Here is a 20,725-nt window from a genome sequence, read left to right as displayed (position 1 = left end):
TAGGTGTCCTTGTCCCCTGGTGTCCCTGGACCCTAATGTCCCTGTCCCCCCTAATGTCCCTGTCCCTAATGTCCCCTGGGTGTCCCTGTCCCCTAACGTCCCTGTTCCCTGGTGTCCCTGTTCCCTGGTTGTCCTGACCCTGGTTGTCGCTGTCCCCTGATGTCCCTGACCCTGGTGTCCCTCCCCCTGTTGTCCTTGACCCCCACGTCCCTTGTCCCGGTGTCCCTGACTCTCGTGTCCCAATGATCCCAGTGTCCCTGCTCCCCCTGGTGTCCCCATCCCCTTGTCCCCAGGGGGGTGACAGAGCCCTGTCCCCTCCCATTGTGTCCCCCCCACGTGAGCCGGGACAACCCAGATAAACAGTAACTGGGGGGTGGGGGGGTGACACCCCGGGGGGTCCCGGGGGGTTAATGAGCAACCTGCCCCGTGTCACCCCCCCGTGCCACCCCCCGGGACCCCCCCGCCTGCGTCACCGCGCGCGTCACCGGGTTAATGCTTGTGGGGGGTCGGTGTCCCCGGGTGGGGGTCGGGTCACCCCGGGGGGGGGGTGACAGGAGGGGGTGACCCCCGTGTCCCCCCCGCCCAGCGCAGCCCCGTGACTTCCCACCCATCACCCACAGTCAGGACAGGCGGACGGGGCAGACAGACAGGACAGACGGGCAAGACAGACAGACAGGACAGACAGACGGATCCAGCCCCATGTTGCTCAACCCCCCCCCCCCCCCCGCCCCCCTTTCCCGCCTGGGGCCTTTCTGAGAAATCGCCCCCGTGAATTCCCCACCCCCCCCGTGCCGGGAAGGGACTGGGGAGACTGGGAGGGACTGGGGAGACTGGGGGGGCTGGGAGGAGCTGGGGAGACTGGGGGGGCTGGGAGGGGCTGGGGAGACTGGGGAGACCGGGACGGTGCCGGGCCCCTGGGGCACTGGGGGACCCTGGGGGACCCTGGGGGACATTGAGGTAGCCTGAGGTCCCAGGGGTGATGGGGACTCTGGGGGGCACTGGGAGGGGTCACTGGTCAGACTGGGGGTCACTGGTCAGACTGGGGGGCACTAGGGGTCACTGGGAGGGGTCACTGGTCAGACTGGGGGTCACTGGTCAGATTGGGGGGGCGCTGGGGGGGGTCACTGATCAGACTGGGGGGCGCTGGGGGGGTCACTGGTCAGACTGGGGGGCGCTGGGAGGTGCTGGGAAGCAGCGGGAGGGGCGGAGCATACTCAGGCCCCGCCCCCCGGCGGCAGGTGCGGCGTGACGTCACTCGTCGGCGCCGCGCGGTGACGTCACAGCGGCGCTCGGCCGGGCCGGCATGGAGCAGCCGCCGCAGAAGCGCTTTTACCGGCAGCGGGCACACGCGAACCCGCTGGCCGACCGCACGCTGCCCCGGTGAGTGCGGCCGGAGCGCGGAGCCCCCGCGCCGGGAGCCCCCGTCCGCGGCGGGTCTGGGACTCGGGATCCCCGCCATGGCCTCACCCCAGCCCTCCCGGTAACCGGGATAACCCCCTGATCCCCCCCGGTAACCAGGACCCCCCCCCGAGTCCCTCTCGGTCACCGGGACCTCCCCCTGAGCCCCGCCGGTAACCGGGAGAACCCCTCTGAGCAGCCCCGGTCACCTGGACCCCCTCCTGATCCCCTCCGTAACCGGGACACCCCCCTGAGCCCCCCCCGGTGACCGGGACCTCCCCCAAGCTCCCCCCGGTCACCGGGACACCCCCCCCCGGTCACCGGTCCCCCTTCTGAGACCCCCACGGTCACCGGGACCCCCCCCCCCGAGTCCTCTCCGGTCACCGGGACCCCCCCCCCCCGAGTCCCTCCTCGGTCACCGGGACCCCCCCCCGAGTTCCTCCCCGGTCACTGGGACCCCCTCCTGATCCCCCCTCATAACCGGGACCCCCTCCTGATTCCCCCCCGGTGACCGGGACCCCCTCTCATGATCTACCTCTCTGGTCACCGGGACCCCCTCTCCTGATCCCCCCCGGTGACCGGGACCCCCTCTCCTGATCCCCCCCGGTGACCGGGACCCCCTCTCCTGATCCCCCCCGGTGACCGGGCCCCCGCCCGTTGGCTCCCGGTGCCGCCCCGCCCGCCGCAGCCCCCCCCGGCCGCAGGACATGGACTGGGCCGCGCTCTACCCGGCGTTCTTCCCGCCCAACGCCCCCCCCGGCCACCAGCCCCCCCGCGTGGAGATCGCCGACCTGGGCTGCGGATACGGGGGGCTGCTGGGTGAGGGGGGGCTGGGGGGGGCGCGGGGGGGCTGGGTGAAAGGGGGGGGACACAGGGGTGCTGGGGGAGTGGGGGGCACGGGGGTGCTGGGTGAGGGCAGGCACAGGGGTGCTGGGTGGGGCACGGGGCTGCTGGGTGAAAGGGAGGGGGCACAGGGGTGCTGGGGAAGTGGGGGACACGGGGGTGCTGGGGGGGCACAGAGGTGCTGGGTAAAAGGGGGGGGACACATGGGTGCTGCGGGGGGCCTAGGGTGGCTGGGTGAGTGGGGGCCACGGGGGATGCTGGGGGGGGCACAGGGGTGCTGGGTGAAAGGGGGGGACATGGGGGTGCTGGGGGGAGGGGGCACGGGGGTGCTGGGTGAGGGGGGCGGGGCAGACAAGGGGGGTGCAGAGATGGGGGCCCTGGGGGGCTGTGGGTGCTGGGTCGGACGCTACTGGGGGGGCTGGTGAGTGGGGGGGCTGGTGAGTGGGGGGGCTGGTTCTGGGTACACTTGGGGTGCAGGGGGGGGGCGCAGGGCAGGGAGGGACCCCGTGGGGTGGGGGGTTCCAGGGGGTGGTTCTGGGGTCCCCCCCGCAGTGGTGCTGCCCACCCTGTCCCCATGGGCACTGCGGGGTGTGGTGATTTGGGGGGGTCCCTGACCCCTGCCCCCCCCCGTGGCGCTGTCCCTGCTGTTCCCATGGGCCCTGGGTGGTTTGGGGGTGGTTTTGGGTGGTTTGGGGGTGTCCCTGATCCTGTGCCCCCCGCAGTGGCGCTGTCCCCGCTGTTCCCATGGGCACTGGGTGTTTCGGGGGTGTTTTGGGGGGGTCCATCGCGCCGTCCCCCTGCAGTGGCGCTGTCCCCGCTGTTCCCATGGGCGCTGGGGTGTTTTGGGGGGGTCCATCGCGCTGTCCCCCGCAGTGGCGCTGTCCCCGCTGTTCCCGCGCGCGCTGGCGCTGGGGCTGGAGCTCAGGACCAAGGTGGCGGCGTTCGCGGGCGCGCGGCTGCGGGCGCTGCGGGCGGCGCAGCCCGGGAGCTTCGGCAACGTGGCCGTGCTGCGCGCCAACGCCATGAAGCACCTGCCGCACTTCTTCCGCAAGGCACAGGTGGGACCCCCCCAAAAAAATACCCACCCCCAGAACCACCCTGAGCCCCCAGAACCACCCTGAGCCCCCAAAACCACCCTGAACCCTCAAACCCTCCCCTGTGTCCCCCAGACCCCCGGGTACCCCCAACTCCCCCTTTCTGCCCCCCCAGCACCACAGGCAGGTTTTGGGGGGGGTGTTGCCAAGTGGGGTGCTGACCCCCCTATAGAATAAATCCCCCCCCAGGACCCCTCCCAAATAACAAAGCAAACCCCCAGGACCCCCCAAAACCCTCCCCACCCCTATGTCACCCGTACCCCTGGGTGCTTCCCCTCCTGTTTCTCCCCCCCCCGCCATGGACAAGGTGGGGGGGGTCAATGCCAAGCAAGGTGCGACCCCCCTAAAAATCCCCTCCCCAACTCCCCCCCCCCATAAAAACCAACCAGGGCCCTCTAAACACCCCCTTGTGTCCCCCATACCCCTGGGTGCCCCCGGTCCCCCCAGTTCCGCAGAAGGATGGGGTATGCAGTGCCAAACGGGGTGCTGACCCCCCCCCGTATTTTTGGCCCCCCCAGCTCAGCAAGATGTTCTTCCTGTTCCCCGACCCCCACTTTAAGCGCACCAAGCACAAGTGGCGAATCATCAGCCCCACGCTGCTGGATGAATACGGCTACGTCCTGCGCCCCGGGGTGAGCGCGGCCCCCCCGGGCCCCCCCGTGTCCCCCCCAGTGTCCCCAACCCCCCCTTGTGCCCCACACCCCTCTCCCTTCCCCAAACTCCCCGTGCTGCGGACACACGGGAAACCCCGAATTCCCCAGCACCGGGGGGTGGGGGGATCAGCCCCTTGCGGGGGCGGGGTTTGGGGACGCCCCCCCCGTGGTGACCGCGGTTGTCCCCAGGGTCTGGTGTACACGGCGACGGACGTGGCGGAGCTTCACGAGTGGATGGTGAAGCACTTCGGGGAGCACCCGCTGTTCGAGGAGGTGCCGCTGGCCCAGCTGGTGAGCGGGGGGGGCACCGGGAGCTCGCTGGGGGCTACTGGGGGCTACTGGTGTGTGTGTCCCCCCCCAGGACGATGACCCGCTGGTGGCCCGGCTGGGGACCGTCACCGAGGAGGGGCGCAAGGCGCAGCGGGGGGGCCGCCCCGTCTACCCCGCCGTGTTCCGCCGCCGCCCCGACCCGCCCGTTGGGGGGGACACGTGAGGGGGGCACGAGTGGGACCGCCTGTGTCCCCCCCGTTCTCCGTGGGCCCCCCACCCTCGCTGTCACCCCCATTTTGTAATAAAGCCACCAGCGTGTCCCCAAGTCTGGTTCCTTCCTGGCTGCGCCGTCAACCCCCCCCACACCCCACGGGCTTTGTCCCACACCCCACCCGGGGGGGATTGTCAGGAATTGCTCCCCCCCGGGGATAGGGGGGGTGGTTCATGCCTCAGTTTCCCCGGAGTGTGATCACAGGAAACCCCCGGGGGGGGGGTGGGGGGTGGCCACGCCCCTTCCCGCGAGGCGTGGCGGGGGGGGGGTCCCCTGTTCCCCCCTTCCCCCCCCCCCCCCCACGAGTGGGGTTTTCCAGCAGCGCAACCCCGCGGTTCCGGTGTCGCAAGCCGGTAATTCCCGAGAACCGGGCAGCGGCGGGACGGGGGGCGCTGGGAGGACTGGGAGGGTGCTGCTGGGAATGGGGGCGGCTGTGTGTGCCCCCCCCCTTCCCCCCCGTGTCACTGTCCCTCGTGGGAGAGGACACCTCCCCGCTTTCTCCCCCATCACGAGTGTCCCCGTGGGGGCGTCCGGTGCCGCCCGCCAGTCGGGGGGTTTGGGGGGCGCTGGAAACCGGAGCGGGACCGGGGGTGGGGGGGGGGGGTTTGGGGGACACACGATCGTGCCCACGCGTGTGCGCGCACCCCCACCACACACACACCACGTGACCTTATTGGCCCGCGGCGCTACCGTATGCAAATCAACCCCGCGGGAGGGCGGGGCGGGGCGGGGCTTGGAGCCACGAGGGGCGGGGTTTGGAACATAAAGGGGCGGGGGTTGGTGCCTAAAGGGGCGTGGACACACCCAAAGAGGCGTGGCTTCCAGCTCCACGTGGGCGCTTATAAAGCTCCCGGGCGATGCCAGCGGCTCATTCGAGGCGCCTGCCCGCGTGCCCTCCCGTGTCGCCCCGCGTCCCCCCGCGTCCCCGGCCACCCGTGTCCCGCCATGCCGCACGGCCTGCGCCTGCCCGCCCGGCTGGCCCTGCTGTCCCGCCGCCCCCCCGAGCCGCGGGCCCCCCCGGTGCCCCCCGCCGCCCACCGGGGTCCCCGCAGCCTGGCCGAGATGCCGGGGCCCAGCCCCACAGCCTTCCTGTACGAGCTGCTCTGCCGGGGGGGACTGCGGAGGCTGCACGAGCTGCAGGTAACGGGGGGGACCCGGGGGGGACCCGGGGGGGACCCGGGTCGCCCTCCCCTGGGGCTTGGAGAGGACTGGGGGAACCTTGTTCCCACCACCTTGGGGCTTGGAGAGGACAGAGGGATCCTCACTCCTTCTGCTCTGGGGCTTGGGCAGGACAAGGGGACCCTGGTCTCGATCCCTGGGGGGACAGAAGGGACCCTGGTGCTACCGTTCTGGGGCTTGGGCAGGGCAAGGGGACCCCGCTCTCAGTCCCTGGGGCTCAGAGGGGACAAGGGGACTCCGCTGTCAGTCCCAGAGCTCGGTGGGGACAGGGACCAGCCCAGGGCTCTGTGCGATCAGCAGCTGCTAATGGTTAAACCCCCGGTGCCCTGTGCCCCGGGGTGACAGCAGCACCCAGGACGTGTCCCCAGGGCCACCCACGGGCTGGTGGCACCACCAGGACCGTCACCCCATTGTGCCACGGCCAGTCCCGAACCACCCAGCGCCCCTGAGCCTCGGGGTCCCTTTCCTGGGACCCCGTGGGACAGCCCAGGACCCCATGGGGACCCCGTGGGGATACCGTGGGGACACCGTGGGACACCCCAGGACCCCATGGGGACCCCGTGAGGACCCCGTGGGACACCCCAGGATGCCATGGGGACCCCGTGGGGATACTGTGGGGACCCCGTGGGACACCCCAGGACCCCGTGGGGACCCCGTGGGGACACGGTTGGGACCGCGCAGGTGGAGGGCCGCGCGCGGTACGGGCCGGTGTGGAAGGCGAGCTTCGGGCCCATCCTGACGGTGCACGTGGCCGAGGCGGCGCTGATCGAGCAGGTGCTGCGCCAGGAGGGCGACGTCCCCGTGCGCTCCCACCTGTCCTCGTGGAAGGACCATCGGCGCTGCCGCGGCCTGGGCTGCGGGCTGCTCACCGCGTGAGTGCGAATGGGGCTGGGGGCTGCCCATGGGGCTGGGGGCTGCTCACCGCGTGAGTGCGAATGGGGCTGGGGGCTGCCCGTGGGGCTGGGGGCTGCTCACCGCGTGAGTGCGAATGGGGCTGGGGGCTGCCCGTGGGGCTGGGGGCTGCTCACCGCGTGAGTGCGAATGGGGCTGGGGGCTGCCCATGGGGCTGGGGGCTGCTCACCGCGTGAGTGCGAATGGGGCTGGGGGCTGCCCATGGGGCTGGGGGCTGCTCACCGCGTGAGTGCGAATGGGGCTGGGGGCTGCCCATGGGGCTGGGGGCTGCTCACCGCGTGAGTGCGAATGGGGCTGGGGGCTGCCCGTGGGGCTGGGGGCTGCTCACCGCGTGAGTGGGAATGGGGCTGGGGGCTGCCCATGGGGCTGGGGGCTGCTCACCGCGTGAGTGCGAATGGGGCTGGGGACCACCCGTGGGGCTGGGGGCTCCTCATGGGGCTGGGGCCACCCGTGGGGCTGGGGCTGCTCACCGCGTGAGTGGGAATGGGGCTGGGGGCCACTTGTGGGGCTGGGGCCACCCATGGGGCTGGGGCTGCCCGTGGGGCTGGGGCTGCTCACCGCATGAGTGCCCGTGGGGCTGCCTGTGGGGCTCCCCGGGGTTTGGGGGGGGGTCTGTGCCCCCCAGGGGCTCCCCGGGGGTTGGGGGGGGGGGTCAGTGCCCCCCAGGGGCTCCCCGGGGGTTGGGGGGGGGTCAGTGCCCCCCAGGGGCTCCCCGGGGGTTGGGGGGGGTCTGTGCCCCAGGGGCTCCCCGGGGGTTGGGGGGGGGGGTCTGTGCCCCCAGGGGCTCCCTGGGGGTTGGGGGGGGGTCTGTGCCCGCCAGGGGCTCCCCGGGCGTTGGGGGGGGTCTGTGCCCCCCAGGGGCTCCCCGGGGGTTGGGGGGGGGTCTGTGCCCCCCAGGGGCTCCCCGGGGGTTGGGGGGGGTCTGTGCCCCCCAGGGGCTCCCCGGGGGTTGGGGGCTCTGTGCCCCCGTTCCCACGCGTTCCGGGAAGGGCCGTGGGGCAGAGGCGGGAGGGGCCGCCGGGCGGGGGTGACTCAGGGATGATTCAGGGCCCCCCAGCCCCCCCGGCCCCCCCGCAGGACGTGAGTAACGGCCGAGCCCTGCGGGGGCGGCGGGCGGGGAGCCCCGAACCCCACGGAGCCCCAAACCCCGAACCCCACGGAGCCCCGAACCCCACGGAGCCCCAAACCCTGCACAGCCCCGAACCCCGGACCCCGCTGAGCCCCGAACCCCCCACGGTCCCTGGCCCCTGGGCACCCCCAACTCCTTGGGCACCCCCGACCCCCGTGTGCAGCCCCCATGTCCCCCGTGTCCCCATATCCCCCATGCCCCGCCCCGTGTCTCCATGTCCCCCTATCCCCCCGTGTATCCCTATCCTCCCATGTCCCCCATGCCACCCCGTGTCCCCATGTCCCCCCATCCCCCTGTGTCCCCCCATGTCCCTGTGTCCCCCATCCCACCATGTCCCCAGTGCCCCTCTATCCCCCCATGTCCTCATATCTCCCCATCCCCCCGTGTCCCCCCATATCCCCCTGTGTCCCCCCATCCCCCCATGCCCCCCCGTGTCCACCCATCCCCCCATGTCCCCACGTCCCCCCGTGTCCCCCTATCCCCCCATGTCCCCGTGTCCCCCCATCCCTCCATGTCCCCCCGTGTCCCCCTATCCCGCCATGTCCCCCCATGGTGTCCCCATATCCCCCATGTCCCCGTGTCCCCCCATCCCCCCATGCCCCCCCGTGTCCACCCATCCCCCCATGTCCCCACGTCCTCCCGTGTCCCCCCCATCCCCCCATGTCCCCCCGTGTCCCCCTATCCCGCCATGTCCCCCTGTGTCCCCATATCCCCCCGTGTCCCCCATCCCCCCATGTCCCCCCGTGTCCCCCTATCCCGCCATGTCCCCCCCGTGGTGTCCCCCTATCCCCCGCGTCCCCGCGTCCCCTGACGCGTGGCCCCGGCAGGGAGGGCGAGGAGTGGCAGCGGCAGCGGCGGCTGCTGGGGCGGGTGCTGCTGCCCCCCCGCGCGGCGCGGGGCTTCGCGGGCCCGCTGGCGGCCGTGGTGGCCGAGCTGCTGCGGCGGCTGCAGCGCCAGCGCGACCGGCACCCCCAGCACCTGGTGCCCGACCTGGCCCGCGAGTTCTACCGCTTCGGCCTGGAAGGTGACGGCGGCACCCCCGGGCTCCCCACGGTCACCCACGGCTCTCGGGCTCCCCATGTCCCCCCCGGGCTCCCCACGGTCACCCACGGCTCTCGGGTTCCCCGTGTCCCCCCGGGCTCCCCACGGTCACCCACGGCTCTCGGGCTCCCTGTGTCCCCCCGGGCTCCCCACGGTCACCCATGGCTCTCGGGTTCCCCGTGTCCCCCCAGGGCTCCCCACATCCCCCCAGGGCTCCCCATGGTCACCCACGGCTCTTGGGCTCCCCATGTCCCCCCGGGCTCCCCACGGTCACCCACGGCTCTCGGGCTCCCCATGTCCCCCCCGGGCTCCCCACGGTCACCCACGGCTCTCGGGTTCCCCGTGTCCCCCCGGGCTCCCCACGGTCACCCACGGCTCTCGGGCTCCCCGTGTCCCCCCGGGCTCCCCACGGTCACCCACGGCTCTCGCGTTCCCTGTGTCCCCCCGGGGCTCCCCACAGCATCCCCACAGCGTCCCCATGGGTCTCAGGTTCCCCATGTCCCCACAGGGCTCCCCACAGCATCCCCATGGGTCTTGGGTTCCCCAGGACTCCCCACAGCGTCCCCATGGCTCTCGGGTTCCCCACGTCCCCCCCAGGGCTCCCCACAGCAGCCCCACAGCGGCCCCATGGGTCTCAGGCTCCCCACGTCCCCCCAGGGCTCCCCATGTCCCCCCAGGGCTCCCTGTGTCCCCTCGGGGTGTTCCCAATGTCCCCCAGGGCTCCCTGTGTCCCCCTCGGGATGTCCCCATGGGTCTCGGGTTCCCAACGTCCCCACAGGGCTCTCTGTGTCCCCTCGGGGTGTCCCTGTGTCCTCTCAGGTTCTCATTATGTCCCCTGAGGGTGTCCCCATGTCCCCCAGGGTCTCCTCGTGTCCTCTCTGGGTCTCCCATGTCCCCTCAGGGTCTCCCCATGTCCCCCAGGGTCTTCTCATGTCCCCCAGTTCACCTCATAGTGTCTCCCTGTCCCCCGGGGCTCCCCTGTCCCCAAGGGCTCCCCCTGTCCCTTGGGGTCCCTGTTGTCCCCATGTCACCCATGTCCCCCAAGTCTCCCCCTGTCCCCCAGGGTCCCTGTTGTCCCCAGGAGCTCCCCCAGGGCTCCCCTTGTCCCCCGGCGTCCCCATTGTCCCTGTGTCACCCGTGTCTCCCTGGTCTCCCCTGTCCCCCTGGTCCCCCCCCATCCCCCGTGTCCCCATGTCCCGTGTCCCCAGGGTTGTCGCGGGTGCTGTTTGCGGCCCCCTATCCCCATTGTCCCCATTGTCCCCATTGTCCCCATGTCCCCAGGGGTGTCACGGGTGCTGTTCGCGGCCCCCTGTCCCCATTGTCCCCACGTGCCCAGGGGTGTCGCGGGTGCTGTTCGCGGCCCCCCGTCCCCATTGTCCCCATGTCCCCATGTCCCCAGGGGTGTCGCGGGTGCTGTTCGCGGCCCGGCTGGGCTGCCTGGGCCCGGAGGCGCCGGGGGACGCCGAGCGCTTCGTGCGCTGCGTGGGCACCGTGTTCGCGCTCACGCTCGTGACCATGGCCACGCCCCCCGCGCTGCGCCGCGCGCTGCCCCGCCCCTGGCGCCGCTTCTGCGAGGCCTGGGACTACATGTTCGCCTTCGGTGGGGACACGGGACACGGGGGGACATGGGACACGGGGGGACACGGGATACGGGACACGGGACACGGGGGGACATGGGGACACGGGACACGGGGGGACATGGGGACATGGGACATGGGGACACGGGACACGGGGGGACATGGGACACGGGACACGGGGGGACATGGGGACACGGGACACAGGGGGACATGGGGACACGGGACACGGGGAGACACAGGGGGACATGGGGAGACACGGGGGGACATGGGGAGACACGGGGACACAGGGGGACATGGGGACACGGGACACAGAGACACGGGGGGACATGGGGACATGGGGACACAGGGGGACATGGGATCACGGGACATGGCGACACGGGGACATGAGGACACAGGACACGGAGACACAGGACACAGGGGGACATGGGGACACAGGGGGACGGGACATGGGGACACGGGGGGACATGGGGATACAGGGACACGGGGAGACATGGGGGGACATGGGGACACGGGACACAGGGACATGGGGAGACATGGGAACATGGAGACACAGGACATGGGGATGGGGGGACATGGGGACAGTGGGGACAAGGGTACAGCATGGACAACAGGGTGATGTAGGGACAGTGGGCACAGCAGGAACAGCGGGGGGACATGGGGACAACAGGAACAATGGGGGGAAATGGGGATGACGGGGACAACAGAGACAGTGGGGGGACATGGGGACAGCGGGGGGAGGTGGGGACAGCGGGGGGATGCGGGGACAATGGGGACAGCGGGGGGATGCGGGGACAGCGGGGGGATGCGGGAACAATGGGGACAGCGGGGGGATGCGGGGACAACGGGGCCGGGCACACGGGCGCTCAGGGGCTCTGTCCCCAGCCCAGCGGCACGTGGACCGGCGCGTGGCCGCGGGGGGACGCGAGGGGACGTGCGTGACCGACCACCTGGCGCAGGAGAACGTGCCCCTGAGCGGCATCTACGGCAGCGTCACGGAGCTGCTGCTGGCCGGCGTGGACACGGTGCGTGGGGAGCGGGCGGCGCGGCCCCGCCGCGGGGCCCCGCTCACGGCCGCTCCGCGCAGGTCGCCACCACCCTGGCCTGGAGCCTCTACGAGCTGGCGCGGCACCCCCGCCTGCAGGAGGCGCTGCACCGGCAGCTGGCGGCGGCCGCCGGCGGGGACAGCGGGGACAGCGACCCCACCAGGGTCCCCCTGCTCAGGGCTGTGGTGAAGGAGACGCTGAGGTGGGGATGGGGACGTGGGGACAAGGGTGGGGATGTGGGGATGGGGACAAGGGTGGGGACATGGGGATGGGGACAAGGGTGGGGACATGGGGACAAGGGTGGGGATGGGGACATTGGGACAAGGGTGGGGACATGAGGATGGGGACATGGGGATGGGGACAAGGGTGGGGATGCGGAGACAGGGATGGGGACAAGGGTGGGGACATGAGGATGGGGATGGGGACATGGGGATGGGGACAAGGCTGGGACAAGGATGGGGACAGGGGATGAAGATGAGGACGGGGACAAGGCCAGGGATGAAGACGGGGCTGGGGACACGGCCAGGGCGGCAGCCCCGGTGCCACCACCCGCTGTCCCCGCGCAGGCTGTACCCGCTCATCCCCGCCAACGCCCGCGTGGTCCCCGACCGTGACATCCGCGTGGGGGACTTCGTGGTGCCCCGCAAGGTCAGGGGCCCTGTCCCCATGTCCCCAGACCCTGATCACGCTGTGTCCCTCCACTGCTCACCCGTGTGTCCCCGTGTCCCCAGACCCTGATCACGCTGTGTCCCTGCACTGCTCACCCGCGTGTCCCCGTGTCCCCAGACCCTGATCACGCTGTGTCCCTGCACTGCTCACCCGCGTGTCCCCGTGTCCCCAGACCCTGATCACGCTGTGTCCCTGCACTGCTCACCCGCGTGTCCCCAGACCCTGATCACGCTGTGTCCCTGCACTGCTCACCCGTGTGTCCCCATGTCCCCAGACCCTGATCACGCTGTGTCCCTGCACTGCTCACCCCTGTGTCCCCGTGTCCCCAGACCCTGATCACGCTGTGTCCCTGCACTGCTCACCCGCGTGTCCCCGTGTCCCCAGACCCTGATCACGCTGTGTCCCTGCACTGCTCACCCGCGTGTCCCCAGACCCTGATCACGCTGTGTCCCTGCACTGCTCACCCGTGTGTCCCCATGTCCCCAGACCCTGATCACGCTGTGTCCCTGCACTGCTCACCCCTGTGTCCCCGTGTCCCCAGACCCTGATCACGCTGTGTCCCTGCACTGCTCACCCGCGTGTCCCCGTGTCCCCAGACCCCGATCACGCTGTGTCCCTGCACTGCTCACCCGCGTGTCCCCCTGTCCCCAGACCCTGATCACGCTGTGTCACTACGCCACGTCCCGGGACAGCCGCCACTTCCCGGCGCCCGACTCGTTCCGCCCGGAGCGGTGGCTTCGCCGCGATGTCCCCTGTCACCCCTTCGCGTCCCTGCCCTTCGGCGTGGGCAAGCGCAGCTGCGTGGGGCGGCGCGTGGCCGAGCTGGAGATCCACCAGGCGCTGGCGCAGGTGAGAGACGCCTGTCCCCGGTGTCCCCAGTGTCCCTGATGTCCCCAGTGTCCCTGATGTCCCCGATGTCCCCAACGTCCCCGTGTCCCCAGATCCTGCTGCGGTTCGAGGTGCGGCCGGAGCCCGGCGGGGGACGCGTGCGGCCGATGACAAGGACGCTCTTGGTCCCCGAGGCCGCCATCAACCTGCAGTTCCTCACCCGGGATACGGGGACTGGTGGGGGACACCGGGGTGGCCTCAACGGTGACCTTGACCTCGGCAGTGACCTTGACCTGGGCACTGACCTTGACCTCAGCAGTGGCTCCTGACCCCGGCGGTGACCCCGACATGGGTGGTGTCCCCAAACTCACCGGTGGCCTCAACCCCGATGGTGGCCCCGACCCCAGCGGTGACCTTGACCCCCTGGTGCCCCCCAATGCTCTTTCTGCCCCCCCGGGTTATTTAAGGTTATTTATTGGCCAATAAAGGGATTTGTGGCTCCGTGGGTGCCGGGCGCTCCCTGCCCCCCCCGGGTGTTTTTGGGTGACTCAGCACCCACCGCACCCCCCGTGGGTGGGGGTGCTGCCCCGACCTGCCGGGCGGGACGTGGCCTGGGGGGGGGAGGACACAACACAGGGGGACACGAGTGGCCCGGGGGGGACCCAGCACCATCCCGGGCTGGTCCCCGTGTCCCCGCAGGCCCCCCCGTGGCCATGTCACCCCCGGTGACCCCGTGGTCCCCTGAGTGGCGCCTCCCATGTAGGGGGGGAGGGGGGTCAGGGGGTCAATGTCGCACGTGGGGCGGGGGTGACGTCAGCGCCAGGGGGACTCTGGACCCGCGCGGGGTCCCGGGGGCAGCCGAGCGCGGTGACACCGGAACGGGGCGGGACACCATGGGGGGTGACACTGGAACGGGGAGGGAGGAACCATGGGGGGGGGTGACACCGGTACGGGGGGGACACCATGGGGGGTGACACCGGTACAGGGGGGGGACACCATGGGGGGTGACACCGGTACAGGGGGGGGACACCATGGGGTTGGGGACACCATGGGGGGTGACACTGGAATGGGGAGGGGGTGGGGGGAACCATGCGGGGGGTGACACCGGTACGGGGGGGAACTCCATGGGGGGTGACACCGGCTCCATGGGGGGGGTGGCACCATGGGGGGTGACACCGGTACAGGGGGACACACCATGGGGTTGGGGACACCATGGGGGGTGACACTGGCACCATGAGGGGGGGCACCATGGGGGGTGACACCAGTCTGGGGGCAGGGGGGGAACAGCATGGGGGTGACATCGGAACGGGCCGGGGGGGTGGGAAACACCATGGGGGGGGACACCGGTTGGGGTGGGGGGACACCATGGGGTGGGGGGACACCATGGGGTGGGGGGACACTGAGGGGACAGAGGGACAATGTGGGGAGACACAGGGACACCATGGGGGGCATGGGGACACTGGGGGGGAACATGGGGACACTGGGGGGGAACATGGGGACAGCATTGCGGGGGATATGGGGACACAGGGACACCATTGCGGGGGATATGGGGACACTGAGGGGACAGAGGGACAATGTGGGGAGACACAGGGACACCGTGGGGGGCATGGGGACACTGGGGGGGACACCATGGGGGGGATATGGGGACACTGAGGGGACACCATTGGGGGGGATATGGGGACACTGAGAAGACAGAGGGACACCATTGGGGGGGGATATGGGGACACTGAGGGGACACCGTGGGGGACACAGTGACACTGGGGGGGGGGGGGTGGGAACACCACACAAACCCCTGGGTTTGGGGACACGTCCCCCCGAGCTCTGCAGCCTGCGGGGGGGGGGGTGGGGGTGACAATGTCCCCTGAGTGTCCCCATGTCCCCCCCACCCAGGAGATGTTGACCTTTGACCCCTACAAGCGCATCTCCACGTTCAGCGCCCTGCGGCACCCGGACCTGCAGGAGCGGGGGGGGCAGGGACCCCCCCGGAATCACAGACATGGGGGAGCCCGGGACCCCCCCGTGCTGGGGACGGTGACGCGTCCCGTGCTGGGGGGGGACACATGGGGGGATGTGGGCCCCCCCAGTTTTGATAATAAAGGGGGGGGGGGGGGGCAACCTGGCCCCCCCCACCTTCTTTGTTACCAGTGCTTGTGTCTCATTGGGGGGGCAATGACATGGGGGGGTCACCCCCAGAGAAACGGAGCCGGTGTCACTGTCAGCTGTTTATTTGAAGGGGGGGACACAGTGACATCCCTTTGGTGACAGCGGGGGGGACGTGCCACCCTGACCCCCCCCCCCCCCGGCAGCGCTGGGGTGGGGGGGCTGCGCCCCTCCTGCTGCATAAATAACCAGTTTGGGGGGGGGGGGTGGGACTGGGATGGGGGGATGGATGGGGGGGGTCAGTGTGTGGCCCCCCCAGTGCGGGGGTGGCTGGGACCCCCCCCGGGTGCTGCCACGGCCCCCAGAGGCTTCATGCAGCTGAGGGGGGGGAAGGCGGCCAATCAGCCGCTGGGGGACGTGGCGGGGGGTCCCGCACCCCCAAAAAGGGATGGGACCCCCCAAGGAGGGCAGGGAGCCCCCAGGAGGGACAGGACCCCCCCCAAGGAGGGCAGTGACCCCCCAAGGAGGGCAGGGACCCCCACCAAGGAGGGCAGGGACCCCCACCAAGGAGGGCAGGGACCCCCCGCTATAGGAAGGCGCTGGGGTTGGCGCGCGGGTCCTTCTGGTTGCGGTAGCGCATGGCCAACCACACCCCCAGGATCTGCGGAGGAATCGGGGGGTCAGGGGGGCCCAGCGACCCCCGCGAAGGGTGTGTGACCCCCCCCAAAGTGTGCGAGACCCCCCCCCTTTACCTCGGTGAAGCTGAAGAACAAGCCGACCCCCCCCAGGATCTTCAGCGCCTCGTCCGAGTGCCGCAGCATCTTCTCCCCACAGGTCAGGCAGCGCGCGCCGGGGCGGCTCCGGCAGCCCTGGGGGCACAGGGGGGTCAGGGGGCTGGGGGGGGCACAGAGGGGGGGTCAGGGGGCTGGGGGGGGCACAGAGGGGGGGTCAGGGGGCTTGGGGGGGGCACAGAGGGGGGGTCAGGGGGCTTGGGGGGGGCACAGAGGGGGGGTCAGGGGGCTTGGGGGGGGCACAGAGGGGGGGTCAGGGGGCTTGGGGGGGGCACAGAGGGGGGGTCAGGGGGCTGGGGGGGGCACAGAGGGGGGGTCAGGGGGCTGGGGGGGGCACAGAGGGGGGGTCAGGGGGCTGGGGGGCTCAGGGGGTTCAGAGGGGGGGTCAGGGGACTGGGGGGGGGCACCGGGGGCGTCAGGGGGCTGAGGGGGGGGCAGAGGGGCACAGAGGGAGTCAGGGGGATGGGGGGGGCAGAGGGGGTCGGGGGGATCGGAGGGGGGGCAGAGGGGGTTGGGGGGGCACAGAGGGAGTCAGGGGACTGGGGGGGGCACAGTGGGGGTCAGGGGGGTGGGCACAGAGGGAGTCGGGGGGCTGTGGGGCTCAGGGGGTTCAGAGGGGGGATCAGAGGGGGTTCAGGGGGCTGGGGGGGGCATGGGGTTGGGGGGGCACAGAGGGAGTCAGAGGGCTGGAGGGCTCGGGGGGGGCACGGGGGGGCAGAGGGGGTCAGGTGGCTGGGGGGGCACAGAGGGGGTCGGGGGGCTGGGGGGGGCACAGAGGGGGTCGGGGGGCTGGGGGGGGCACAGAGGGGGTCGGGGGGCTGGGGGGGGCACAGAGGGGGTCGGGGGGCTGGGGGGGGCACAGAGGGGGTCGGGGGGCTGGGGGGGGCACAGAGGGGGTCGGGGGGCTGGGGGGGGCACAGAGGGGCTGGCACTCATGGTGGGGCGGGGGGGGGCTCCTGCAGCCCTGGGGGGGCACAGAGGGGGTCAGGGGGCTGGGGGAGGCACAGAGGGGGTCAGGGGGCTGGGGGAGGCACAGAGGGGGTCAGGGGGCTGGGGGAGGCACAGAGGGGGTCAGGGGGCTGGGGGAGGCACAGAGGGGGCCAGGGGGCTGGGGGAGGCACAGAGGGGGCCAGGGGGCTGGGGGGGGCACAGAGGGGGTCAGGGGGCTGGGGGGGGCACAGAGGGGGTCAGGGGGCCGGCACTCACGGCGGAGCAGGGCGGGGGCTCTGCGGGGGGGGCGCTGCGGTTGTGCACCCCGCAGCAGTCCAGGCGCCGCTCCAGCTCCGCGCGCGTCTCGTTGCTCAGGAGGTGCCAGGCGGAGCTGAACAGCCGCTCCTGGGGGGGGGCGGGGGGCACCCCCGGAGAGCAGTCAGGGACCCCCCCCCGGGAGAGCAGTCAGAGACCCCCCCCGGGAGAGCAGTCAGGGACCCTCCCAGCGTCACCACCCCCGGCCGTGGGGAGAAACCCCCAGGGACAAGGAGCCAGGGAGGGTTAGAGGGGCCCCCCCACACCCCCAATTCCTCTGCGGGGGGGACATGAGGCAGGACCCCCCCAATTAAGTTAATTAGTGACCCCCCCTATATCACCCCCCACACCATGGGGACACCCCCCCCAGGAGTGAGGAACCAGGAGGGGTTAGAGGGGTCCCCCCTATACCCCCAATTCCTCTTTGGGGGGACATGAGGCAGCACCCCCCCAACCAAATTAGTGACTCCCCGTGTGTGACCAACCCCCCCCACCCCGTATCACCCCCACACCATGGGGACACCCCCCCCCAGGACTGAGGACCCAGGAGGGGTTGGGGTGTCCCCCCCATTTCCCCCAGCAGCTCGGGGGGGTTGGGGGTGTCCCCCCCCATGGCTCAGGGGGGTTGGGGTGTCCCCCCCATTCCCCCATGGCTCAGGGGTTGGGGGTGTCCCCCCGTGGCTCAGGGGGGTTGGGGGTGTCCCCCCCGTGGCTCAGGGGGGTTGGGGGTGTCCCCCTGTTGCTCAGGGGGTTGGGGGTGTCCCCCCGTGGCTCAGGGGGGTTGGGGGTGTCCCCCTGTTGCTCAGGGGGGTTGGGGGTGTCCCCCCGTGGCTCAGGGGGGTTGGGGGGTCCCCCCAGGGTGCGGTGTGTTTGGGGGCGCTGTGACCCCCCGGGCCAGCACTGACCTGGCGGCTGCGGTCGATGGCCAAGCAGGAGCAGGAGACCCCGAACTGCACCAGGAACACCAGGCCCAGGATGACCATGTACTGGGGGAGTCAAGGGCGCACGGGACCCCGACGGTGGCAAGGGGGGGGGACAGGACCCCCCCGGCGTCAATGGGGTGGGGGGGGCACGGGACCCCGCTCATGGTGGCAATGGGGGGGGCGGGCACGGGACCCCGCTCATGGTGGCAATGGGGGGGGCATGGGGACCCCCCTGGCTCACGGTGTCAATGGGGGGGGCATGGGGACCCCCCTGGCTCACGGTGTCAATGGGGGGGGGGGGGCACGGGGATCCCCGAGCTCACGGTGTCAATGGGGGTGCAGGGCACGGGACCCCGGCTCACGGTGTCAATGGAGGGGGGGCACAGGACCCCTGGCTCATGGTGTCAATGGGGTGGGGGGGGGGCACAGGACCCCCGGCTCATGGTGTCAATGGGGGAGTCAAGGGGACACGGGACCCCGGCTCACGGTGTCAATGGAGGGGGGCACGGGACCCTGGCTCACAGTGCCAATGGAGGGGGGGGGGGGCATGGGACCCCAGCTCACGGTGTCAATGGGGGGGGGCTCATGACACCTGGGGAGGACAGGGACACTGGGGTGTATTTGGGGACACTGGGGTGTATTTGGGGACCCCGAGGGGGTCTCATGTGTGTCAGGAATCTCAGGAAACCCCCCCAGTCCCATCCTGCATCCCCCCCAGTGTCCCCATTGCAGGGACACAGAGGGGCCTAGGGACACCAGGGGAGGACAGGGACGTTAGGGGGATGTGGGGACCCCAGGGTGTATTTGGGGACACTGGGTTGTATGTGGGGACCCCGGGGGGGGGTCTCATGTGTGTCAGGAATCTCAGGAAACCCCTCCAGTCCCATCCTGTGTTTCCCCCAGTGTCCCCATTATGGGGACACCGAGGGGGCTGGGGACACCAGGGGAGGACAGGGACATTGGGGGGATGTGGGGACCCCGGGGGGTATTGGGGGCCCCCCCCGGCGCGAAGGATACGAAGAAGAGCAGCACCTGGTGGTGCCGCGCCGCCCCCAGCAGCCCCAGCAGCGCCAGCAGCAGCAGCACCACCCCCACGGCGATGGCGCCGCCCGTGAGCGGCACCCCCGGCAGCCCCGCCGCGCGGCCCCACGCGGCCACGGCGATCAGCAGCAGCGCCACGAGCTGCGGGGACACGCGTGGGCCCCCGGGCCGCCCGCCTCAGCTTCCCCCGTTAGCGGGGGGGGTGGGGTAGCCCCAACTCCCAAGGGCGCCGCGCGGTCCCTATGGGGGTGTGGGTCCCCCCCCCACCGTGTGTCACCCCCCCATGTCCCCAGTGTCACCCAAGCGGGGGGACACACGGGCTGCGGCCCCCAGGGCCATGACCCCCAAAACAGACACCCTCCCCCCCCCAACCAGGGACCCCCCACCAGTCCCCACCCCTCCCAGTCTCACCCCTTTGGGGGGGCAAGAGTGTCCGCCCCCCCCACTCTAGGGGGCCCCAGCGCCCCACAACCAAAAGGGATCCCCCCCCAAACCCCCTGGGGGGGTCACATCCCCCAGCCCCAAACCGGGGCGTTGTTCCCCCCATGAGTGTCCCCCCCTCACTTTAGGGGGTCCCAGCGCCCCACAACCAAAAGGGATCCCCAAACCCCCTTGCGGGGGGGGTCACATCCCCCCAGCCCCAAACCGGGGCGCTGTTCCCCTCATGAGTGTCCCTCCACCCCAGTCCCACCCCTTTGGGGGGACAAGAGTGTCCCTCCCCTGACTTTAGGGGGTCCCAGCGCCCCACAACCAAAAGGGATCCCCCCCCAAACCCCCTGGGGGGGTCACATCCCCCCAGCCCCAAATCAGGGGGTTATCCCCCCCCACCTCCCCCTTTAAAGTGTCCACACAACCCAATGGTGCCCACAACCCAATGGTGCCCCCCCCACCCCCAGACCCCCCGAAATCCCCCGCGGCGCGGGGGGCCCAGGGCCCCAGGCGCAGAGGCGGCCCCGCTCACCACATAGACCACGTTGAGGGCGCAGAGGGCGTTGCGGGAGCAGGCGAAGCCGCCGCACACCATGGCGGGGGTCCCGGGAGGGGGAGCGCGACCCCACCCGCCTCCGGCCCCTTTAAATCCCGGCCCCGCGCCGAGCGCCGCACTGCGCCTGCGCGCCACGCCCGACACGCCCCCTTCCGCGCCGACACGCCCCTACTGCGCATGTGTCCGGGGAAGGCCGGGCGGAAGTGCGCGCCGTGCAGCCGGCGCATGCGCGGGGCGCGCTTTGAGCCCGCCGCCCTGGGGGATGCGGGAATGGCGGAAGTGGAAGGAGGAGCCGGGCAGTCCCGGGACCTTTGTGCCCCGCCCCGGTTCCTATAGCGCCCCCCAGCCCCCTACAGCCCCACGGGTCCTATAGACCCCTCAGCACCACCCCTTATGCTTCCTACTGCCCCCCCCGTCCTATAGACCCCCCTATAGCCCCCCAACTGTCCCCCTGGCCACCCCTATGCCCCCCCCCATAGGCCCCCGCTGCCCCCTGTAGCCCCCCAGCCCCTCCCGCGTGTCCCCCGCGTGTCCGTGTCTCCACGTGCGTGGCCGGGGCTGCGCGGGGTCCCCAGCCCGTGTCCCCCCACATGTCCCGCGTGTCCCCACGCGTGTCCCTGGCCTGTGCCCCCCCCCCCGTGTGGCCCCACGCGTGGGGGGGCGGCGGGTGTGCCGGGCCGTGGCGTCCTGGCGTGTCCCGGCGTGTCCCCACTCGCCGACCGGGCGGGTGACG

At 71.6% G+C, this 20,725-nt stretch overlaps 3 protein-coding genes across 5 annotated transcripts; 2 read left to right on the top strand and 1 right to left on the bottom strand.

The window, feature by feature from the left end:
* Nucleotides 1-1,245: 1,245 nt before the first annotated feature.
* METTL1 (methyltransferase 1, tRNA methylguanosine) lies at nt 1,246-4,583 on the top strand. Its single transcript, XM_065862243.2, has 6 exons — nt 1,246-1,380; nt 2,087-2,217; nt 3,115-3,299; nt 3,854-3,967; nt 4,178-4,279; nt 4,350-4,583. Exons 1-6 carry the CDS (start codon nt 1,304-1,306, stop codon nt 4,479-4,481), a joined length of 741 nt encoding a protein of 246 aa, XP_065718315.1. The 5' UTR covers nt 1,246-1,303; the 3' UTR covers nt 4,482-4,583.
* An 830-nt stretch (nt 4,584-5,413) lies between these two features.
* Nucleotides 5,414-13,412, top strand: CYP27B1 (cytochrome P450 family 27 subfamily B member 1). Of its 3 annotated transcripts, XM_065862239.2 has the most exons (9): nt 5,414-5,669; nt 6,390-6,580; nt 8,577-8,773; nt 10,190-10,390; nt 11,250-11,389; nt 11,452-11,612; nt 11,977-12,058; nt 12,731-12,928; nt 13,021-13,412. In XM_065862239.2, the coding sequence occupies exons 1-9, from the start codon at nt 5,475-5,477 to the stop codon at nt 13,234-13,236; spliced, it is 1,581 nt and encodes a 526-aa protein (XP_065718311.2). In that variant the 5' UTR covers nt 5,414-5,474; the 3' UTR covers nt 13,237-13,412. The 3 variants fall into 3 exon arrangements, with proteins under 3 accessions (XP_065718311.2, XP_071656142.1, XP_071656143.1); XM_071800041.1 differs by having other exon boundaries at nt 8,577-10,390; XM_071800042.1 differs by lacking the exon at nt 13,021-13,412 and having other exon boundaries at nt 8,577-10,390; nt 11,255-11,389; nt 12,731-12,832.
* A 2,096-nt stretch (nt 13,413-15,508) lies between these two features.
* TSPAN31 (tetraspanin 31) lies at nt 15,509-20,294 on the bottom strand. Its single transcript, XM_071800027.1, is given in 7 exon segments — nt 15,509-15,668; nt 15,760-15,876; nt 17,005-17,133; nt 17,949-18,029; nt 18,984-19,148; nt 19,969-20,102; nt 20,105-20,294. Coding segments are annotated over 7 exon segments (816 nt in total). The 5' UTR covers nt 20,220-20,294; the 3' UTR covers nt 15,509-15,593.
* Between the last annotated feature and the right edge of the window lie 431 nt (nt 20,295-20,725).

Source organism: Patagioenas fasciata, chromosome 28 (assembly GCF_037038585.1).
Source record: "Patagioenas fasciata isolate bPatFas1 chromosome 28, bPatFas1.hap1, whole genome shotgun sequence".
NCBI lineage: Eukaryota > Metazoa > Chordata > Aves > Columbiformes > Columbidae > Patagioenas > Patagioenas fasciata.
This window is presented reverse-complemented; position numbering and strand designations above follow the sequence as displayed.